We start from the raw sequence: 9,135 nt of genomic DNA on the forward strand, positions 1-9,135 counted from the left end.
CAGTCCCCTATTCCCAAGTTGTGAGAAGTTTAATGTATCTAGTGGTGTCTACAAGACCTGACATTGCCTATGCTACTAGCCTAGTGAGTAGATACATGGCTAATTCAGGTAAGAGGCACTGGGAGGCAACAAAGTGGATAATGAGGTATCTTAAGGGTATTTCTAATGCTAAATTAATGTACCAGCTTCCAGACAATGACCCAGAGCTGATTGGGTATGTTGACTCAGATTATGCTGGAGATCTAGACAAGAAGAGGTCATTATCAGGGTATATTTTCCTATTTGGAAGGTGTGTCCTAAGCTGGAAGGCTACTTTACAATCAGTAGTAGCCCTTTCTACTACTGAAGCAGAGTTCATTGCTCTTTCAGAGGCAGTGAAAAAAGGCCTATGGCTAAAGGGTCTCTTATGTGACTTCGGAATTAAACAAAATATAGTGAAGATATTTTGTGACAATCAGAGTACAATACATTTATCTAAGCATCCTCAGTACCATAACAGAACTAAACATATAGATGTTAAATATCATTTCATTCGACAGCAGATAGAAGCTAAACAGATTGAAGTTCTAAAAGTACATACCTCAGATAATGCCTCCGACATGTTGACAAAGACAGTCACTCAGCTCAAACTTCAGAAGTGCCTTGATATTATAGGGTTTGAGCTGAGGAACAAAGGTTAAAGAAGAAGACAGTTAGATCAGAGAAGCTGAAGAAAACTTGAAGTTTATTTCAAGGTGGAGATTGTTATACAGAAAGGTGAAAAATAACTTCAAATCAGTTACAAATCTGTTACATTCAAGCTACCTTTAAATACACTGTGTAATTAATTGTAAAGAGAGAGAGTGAAAATTTTGTATAGAGTGATCAAAAAGCTTAAGACTTATCTTGTAGCAATCTTTAATAAAACTCCCGTCAGCTTCTCCGTGGACATAGGCCATCCTTGGCCGAACCACGTAAAACCATCGTGTTCAACTTCTTCTCGATTGTCTTCATCTATCGTGTACCTTTGATCCACCGATCGTGTACCTTTGATCCACCGATCGTGTAGCTTTTAGCCAACGATCGTTTACTTCGGCACCCCTATCGTGTAGACGACCATCGTCTTAAACCCCATCGTCTAGACGATCTTCAGTAAAGCCTTCATTGTCTAAATGACTCGTCCCTTATTGTCTAGACGACCTCCAGCTTTACATCCCTTCGCCTAGACGACTGAAGCCTCATCGCCCCTGCGATTTTCGGCAGCATTCCTCCGGTTCTCTCTTTTCTTTTCTCTCAATTTTCTCTGCAACAAAGAAAAGAAAAGTTTAGTCATTCGAAGTCTACAATCTACAGAAGTGCCAAGTTCTAATCTCAGTCATCAAAGTGTAAGGTCGAGATCTCTCATCACACGGATTGTGCTTTCAGCACATTGTTTTGTGTTTGTGTGAAGAAGCAAGGTAGTATCCGGTATTCGTATAGGGCCTGAGTTTTGTCAAAGCCCAAAGATCAAGTGCAGTTTGTGTTATTTCTAGCCCATATTTCTCTTATCAAGCCCAACATTTTCTTAAGTGATAGTGAACTTGTATCATTGACATGTATGATTCCAACAAATCGTTCAATCATATAACCTTTATCCACATATCGCAATACAATTGATATCTACTCCTTTGAAGGTACACCTTTTAATTCGTCTATCAAGATAGAAAACTGCTTGTCACTCATATCTTTTATAATCATATTAACAATTTCTATTGCAATGGAATGCACTATATCTCTTTGAATATCGGGTGAAGTAAATTTCAAATTATTTGGGGCATTTTTTAAGTCACAGCTTTAATATCCTTATTGTGGTTGCATAACCATTGTAAAAGTTCAAGAAAATTACTTTGATTCTTCGAATCATTGTCTCAATGTCTCATCTTGTCCACGGAATGCAAGTCCTTGTCATAATAAAAATCGAATACAAGCAATTGATGCACCTAATCCAGTTCAATACTCAACTAGTGTTTGGTCAGACATCCTACTTAAAAAAGTCCCAATATGTTGTTTTTGTTTCAAAAGAGCCTCATTTACCCAAAGTCGTATTGTATGCACTATTAGGACCACCAACATGAATAAGCAATTTCTCTTTTTTCTTCCAATTAGAAAATCCTTCACTAACAAAACAGTTACCTCCTAACTCTTCACTTACTTCTGGTTTGAATAGATAGTAACATAAACAAAATGCAGCATCCTTTGAAATGTTATATTCAAGTCAATTAGAATATTCACTAAACCAAGCTGGGTTAAATGGTCTTGACTTTGTACCAAATTTCTTAAGTGGAAAAGTATGATTTCAAGGTTGACAAAGACCTTTTAGCAAATATGCTCTATGAACTTGATCTCGAATATTATAATTATAATCATAAATTTTGGTTCTTGGATCAAGATCTGCGGGTAGTTCTTCTAGATTGAATTATGTATAAGACCGATCAGAACCCAAAACATTTTTCTTCTTTAAAGATGATGTCTGTATTGTCTCTATTGTTGTTTTTCTTTTATAATATCTCTCCATATTAATTTTAAATTAATTCTACAAAAGTATTAATAATAAGAATACTACATTCTATTATATAGGTTTAAAAGCATAAAAACTTAAAGTCTAAGAAGATTTTAAAATTTATTTGCCAAGTTCGTACATCCAAATGAGTGACAACAGATAATCTTCTAACTTGAACTCTGAAATTAACTTTAAAAACCTATACGAGTTATGTGAATGTAAAAATAACATGGAAACAAACGAAAATGTATAGAAAGTAATATGAATATACAAATTATGTAAAAGAATTAATGGCGCAATAAAAATCTCTCCATATTGAATTAGAACTAACTCTACAAAAGTATTCACAATAAAAATATTAAAATCTATTATATAGATTTTAAAATATAAGAACTAAAAAGCCTAAGAAAAAATTCAAACTTACATATTAATGATATGATACATATATTCTAACGAGTAACAATAAAATTATCTTGTACAACTCTAAAACTAATATATATAACAAAAATTACATAGGAAAAGAAGAGTAAACAATTCCTATTCAAGAGAACGTTATTGATAATTGAGATTAAAAACTTCCCTAAATTTTGAAGGAAAAAAACTTCCACATAAGATAAAGAAATTGCACTGGTTTTTTAATTTTTTAGATATTGATTTGCAATTGCAACCTAAAAAGCTAAAACCTACTTTATATTTTAACTTCATATTTGGAATTTAAAAGAAAAAAATCCTACTTTTATTTCCATCAAGATAAATCAATTCGGATGTAGGAATCCCACTTTTAAATCAAATTTTTTTTAAGATAAACCAGTTTTTTTTTTTTTTTTTTTTTTTGTGGAATTTAAAATCAGAATTAAAAAAAGATCAGGCTAGATTCGAACCCAAGTCCTGTGGATTTTTTTTTTTCTTAAGATAAACCAATTTTTTAAGCATTAAACCACAAAGAGGATTTGACAATAAATGCACATTTATTAATATTATTAACTATTACTTAAAATTTTTTATTAAAAATACGAAAATCAATAATTTGAGGAGTGACTCATGCCCCTAGCTCCAATGTGCTCCACCCTTGTGAAGGATTGAACATCAACAACATTCATTATAGAAAGAAAAAGAAACCAAGTTTGTCCTTTCTCTTGTGATCCAAATAACAGAGTCCATTCAAAGCAATCCCAAAAGAAGACTAACCCGTCTCTAATTATTTACATGACCCATTTTTTAGGGAATGAAAATTTGTTCTTTTTTCTGTCTTTCAACTGGAAATGAGAAGATAAAGATAGCCAAAACTAGAGTAAGAGTACAATGGAAGCCTTCAAAAGAGGGGAGATTAAGGAAACACAGAGAAAAGATTTAGGATCATTGCACAAAATGACAGAAATTCGTATCATTGACACGAGTTCTCTAATGAAATTGAAGCAATAGCAATAGCAATAGCAAAATGTAGAACATGAAATTCTGAAGGAAAGGGAGGCAGAAGGCTAGAGCTTTGATTTTGTTATAGTAATGGATGATAGCATAGCATGAGATTCTTTATACCAAAAACCTCAAAAATGAATAAAATCAACACTGAAGGCTAATGAAAATCAGTAGCAAACGAATATTCATCACTAATTGACACAGACAGGTGAATTAATGCTTGATTTTACCTCTTCGGGCTGTCTGTGATTAATAACCTACGTGAACACAATCAAATCCTCAAAATTCCGACATATATTTCATAATCTAGTTTCCTGGTAAGAATACAGTTAGAAAGCAATTTTACAGTCCCATCGTAAGGAGTGGAGGGAGTTGAATCCAGATCAATACACTCCCAATTCGAACATATAGCAGTATGTCTCAATATTACTAGGAAAGTCCAAATTCAAACCTCAACTAGTATGCAACAAGGATCTGTTCATCTCTTTCTACCACCACGTTCCCTTAAAGAGATGGAAAGTGCTTCCCCTGCTCCAACGTTGTAATAAGCAAGCGACATATTGTCCTTGAGAAAACCAGGTTTCCCGCTCAATTTCTGTTTGTTTGCTGGAAGCTGGATCTCACCGGCAATCTTCTCTTTTAAACTTCCAACCGTTTCAGTAAGGGACTGGACAGTAATTTCCAGAACTTGGCCTTTAAGATTTCCATCATCAAGATTAGGAACAGATACAGTGATACGGACAGGTCCCTACCACAAAAAAAAAATAATAACTCTTCAGTAAAATAGTCAAAGTTATTATCGAGGTAATCAACACTAAGATATTAATAGATAAGTAGACAAAGAACAAAATGTGCCTACAGGATGTTGTGCCAAAAACTGGTCTTCTGGCATAAGCAAAGAATCATCAAGCTTCTGCCTCTTTGGCTCTGGTTCATCAGGAAGCGGTGGAGGAGCTTCGTCAGGTGGTAAAGGAGGCAGCGATCCTTGGGGCATAGGTGGTGGAGGAACCCCTTGTGGCATAGGTGGAGGCTGTATCATGGTATTCATAGGTGGAGGGGCAGGGAGAGGAACAAAAGGCCGTGGAACTTGCATGTGAGTAAACTGAGATCCCGGGGGTGGTGGTGGGACACTCATATTTGGTGCATTCATAGACATTGGTGGAGGCATAGAAGGGGGCCGATTCATGAAAAAAGGTTGTTGTCCAGGTATTGCAGGCGGTGGTGGCTGAACAGACGGAATCATTGAGATAACAGGCGGTTGTGGTGGGGGTATAGGAAGCCCACCGCTAATTGAGGTAGAATAGTGTGCACTCATAGGTAGGGAAGGAAGATTCAATGCTAGTCCTGGTGGAGGCGGGAGAGGACGAACTGATGGCACTCCGGGTTTCGGTGGCAAAGCTGCAGGGCCTGGAAGGTTCCTTGCATCACTGTTAGTAGCATCATTCTGATCCTCTCCAACAAGATTTTGTGACATAGCTTGATTTGCTGTGCGGCCGATGCTTCCCGTATGACCATCCCATATGACCTGCTTTGGTTGATCTTCTTTCTTCTTTTCAATTTCTGCCTTGACTGCATTTGATACTTCCTCCTCAGTGGTACCAAATATATCAGGGCGAAGTCGTGCCAGTCCAACTATATTTCGTGAGATCTCATCATCCTGAGCAAGTGTAGTCTCCCGTATCTTGGCAAACATTCTTTCCTTTTGCTCTTTGTACTTTGGATCAATAAGTGAAATCCTCATATGTTCAGACATCTCATTGATTGGAATTAGTTCACCTGTGATCGGAGAGACAACAAATTTTGTATGATCTCTTTCTGCAGGAACTCTCTCTTCAGGTCTTTTCCAGTTCTTAACAATTCTCATTGGTGGCTCTGACTCCTCATCTACCTTCATATCATTCTTGTCATTGTCATTTTCTCCTAACCTAGCAGCACGCATACCCTCTTCAACAAGTTGCATCTCTTCTTCATCCATATCCATTTCCATCTCCTTCCCAGGCTCAACAATCTCTTCCTCAGCAACAGAAATCTTGCTTCTTCTAATTACCTCGTCAAGAGTCATTGGTGGAGGTAAATCTTCATCCTCATCATCTGCAAAGTCTATTGCCTCAACCACAACAAAATCATGCCAATCAATCATAGCCATTTGTATCCTTTCCTGCTCAATCTCATCTTCAGCTTTTTGCCTTGCCTGCTCTTGTGAACGTTCCCACTCAAGTCTATGCACACATCTCTCGAGCACTGTTGTCATGTCAGTAACACTTTTCTTCAATTTCTCAGTCAACCCCTTGGGAGGCATCAACACTTTGGAGTATGCATCCGCAAGGGAGGTAAAAAACATGAACATACTATGTGTAGGCTTTAGAAAATGAAACTGAGGATTATTAATCTCTCTACTCGTCAATCCGGTCAAGAACGATTTCCCATTTCTGGCAACAAATTGGGCTGTGAGCTTGATAATATCCAATTCTTCCCCTGTAATCCCTTCAGGAAGACGAACAGTATACTGCTCAGCCTCTGGAGGCTCGAGAACTTTGCGTACAGGTTTGAACAAAGCAGAAACATCAGGCTTTGCTGACATTGTTTCATTGTTGTCAGCAGCTGGACCAGATGGGGCTGATGCAGGTGCAGCAGAATCTGCAGCTTGTGAAGGCTGCTGTGCAGATGATTGATTCTGGGCACGAAACTCAGACAACCTATGCTGATAGTAAGCATGGTAGGGATCTGAAGGGTTCAAGAAATTGAACTTCACATTACCGGCATTATTTGCAATGATCCTCTTCTCAAATTCTGGTCCATTTTTTGCAACAAATTGTGAAGTTTTATCGACAATGCTTCTGATGTCTGGAGGAGGATGTATGATACCAATAGTTTTAGTGTGAGTTGCAACTGATGCAGGTGCAGAGTTGGTGTTGTCTTTATCCACTTCATTGTTATTAATAATTTCATCCTGCTCATCCTGAACCGTAGGTTTTGAATCCTCAGAAGGAGCTGGAAGAGTCAAGATTGGTCCAAATGAGCCAAGCATTTTCTCCACAATAAAATAAGACTTGAAGACAAACAGAAAATATTTCAATGGTAACACCGCCTCATACTAGCAAGATATAAACTTTCTGCAAGCTATTGTTATCTGCAAAATTAAAGATTCAGAGCAATGCCATTATAGTTCACAAAAGTATGGTTGATATTAACCCTAACGTCTTTTCAAATACTAATATAATACTAAAGACAGGAAATAATCAATGTATAATCCAGAGAGGTGAAACCCCAAGCAACAAATATTAAAATTACATTTACAATAAAACTATGCCAAAAGGTAAATGTAAAATCTAACACATGTCTACCACATCAATGAACCCAATTTGACTTTGTACAGCTAGTGTCTAACACATTTGTTGCGTTAACAAGTGTCAAATTTTCATGTGACATTCAGTGGCTGTTATGGTAGCAGAGGAAGTAACAAAAGAAGCCAGACAAATTCCTAATCTTCTTATTAGAATAAAACTGAAGTGCATTATTAATTATTACTAAGCTTCATTGCTGAAGAAACTAAAACCTACTAATAAGAAACCTAGATCATAGTCAACAGAACTTTAATTTTCCATCATTTTCTCCACAAAGAGAAAAAAAACGATGGGCAGACAAGAAATCACAAGAAGAGATGCTTAGCAGGAAAGAAATGAAACGCAAAAAATACAAAATACAAAATCAACAAACCCATCATGGATCCGAATGGAAACAAAAAACAAGCAGACCCTAATACACCTTTCCAAAGCCAAAAATAAATCTTTATCTGTTCAACTAACTGTGAAAAACAACACAAACTAAAAGGGTTTCATCATAATGACAGCATGATTTACAAACTTCAAATCAGGAATAAGAAGGAAAAATCTAGGAGAGAGATGAAGTATTTACCTCTTCTAGAAAGAGAAGAGAGGGCAAAGAGAGATCTTCGGGACAAGGAAATGGATAAGAAAACTAGAGATGAATTTCAAGTAGACGGCAGCGCTGGCAAAAGGGGAAGAGTGAGCCGGTACAATATGGTCTGCACGTCTTCGAAGCGTGGGTATCGGTCGCTTGCTCGCCAGAAGTTTCTGCCCCCCGTCGCCGTTCGTGGGTCGTCGCCGGGGAAGAAGAAGCTGCCGAAGAAGGAGGAGAAGCGGAGGGAGAGAGAGACTGGACAGAAGGGCAGGGAAAGTGTTAGCGGCTGGAAAGGAGAGAGGAAAAAATCCAAATTTCGTGCGGGAGGGTGAAACTTTTGAGTAATTAGGGCTCGTGAAAAATAAATAATAAGAATAATAATTTTAAGAAACTAATATTATATTGATGGTTTGAAAAATATCGAGATCTTTATTATATGAAAATATTGATGTCAATGAAAATTTCGAAAACTTGATAGAAAATTATTTTAATTAGCTTATGAAATTATCTTTAGCATCTCTAGCTAGACCATCTATAGCACGCACTAGGTGGTAGGACATGAAACTATTCACTATGCTTTCCCGGCTTATGGTGTGTCATTAGATATTTCTCCTTTTCCTCTCATCAAAATCATTTTCTACATCCAGATGGAAAAGACTATCACTTGTACGGATAAGGATCTATCGAAGACAGGAACATTCCAACCATCGACATATGTACTTCAGCTTTCTCACACCACAACTCTAAATCTTGAGTCACTCTTTAGGATCTTCTCATTCGGTAAGAAGAAGGTTTCTAGCACTATGAAACGACTCTCCTTTCTTTCTTTTGGTGTGAATGTGGGAAAGCCTTTTCTAATAAGTTCCATTCTAATGTATGCAATCTAGAACATCATTTTGATTATGGTTTAATTAGATTATAATTGACCATTTTAACCATTATTTTTATAAAGTAAGACAACATGTATATATTGTAAATGTTTAAATACCAATATGAGAGTATAAACTTAAAAAAGAAATAGAAGAATAATGATAGAATAAGAAAAATTTTAAGAATATTTTTAGGTGAAATGATTGGTAATAAATGATGTGAAAATTTAATGAAAAAAGTTTTGAATGAAGTTAAAATAAATATAGGTCTTTTTCTTTTTTTCTTTTTTTCTTTTTTTTTTTAGTTTTTGCCAAATTAAATTTCTTTGAAAATAAAAATTTGACTTGAAAATAAAGTTGAAAATTGAGAAAAAATAGAAATTAGAAAAAATAGAACATTGAAAAAGTTTA

The 9,135-nt window shown here is 36.1% G+C and overlaps 1 protein-coding gene across 1 annotated transcript; it reads right to left on the reverse strand.

Annotated features, from left to right (window-relative positions):
* Positions 1-4,118: 4,118 nt before the first annotated feature.
* On the reverse strand, positions 4,119-8,204 carry LOC120075426 (probable splicing factor 3A subunit 1). Its single transcript, XM_039028806.1, has 3 exons — positions 7,850-8,204; positions 4,794-7,064; positions 4,119-4,682 (listed from the first exon to the last, which is right to left on the reverse strand). The coding sequence occupies exons 2-3, from the start codon at positions 6,960-6,962 to the stop codon at positions 4,413-4,415; spliced, it is 2,439 nt and encodes an 812-aa protein (XP_038884734.1). The 5' UTR covers positions 6,963-7,064; positions 7,850-8,204; the 3' UTR covers positions 4,119-4,412.
* Between the last annotated feature and the right edge of the window lie 931 nt (positions 8,205-9,135).

The sequence above is a fragment of the Benincasa hispida genome, chromosome 4 (genome assembly GCF_009727055.1).
Source record: "Benincasa hispida cultivar B227 chromosome 4, ASM972705v1, whole genome shotgun sequence".
Classification (NCBI taxonomy): Eukaryota; Viridiplantae; Streptophyta; class Magnoliopsida; order Cucurbitales; family Cucurbitaceae; genus Benincasa; species Benincasa hispida.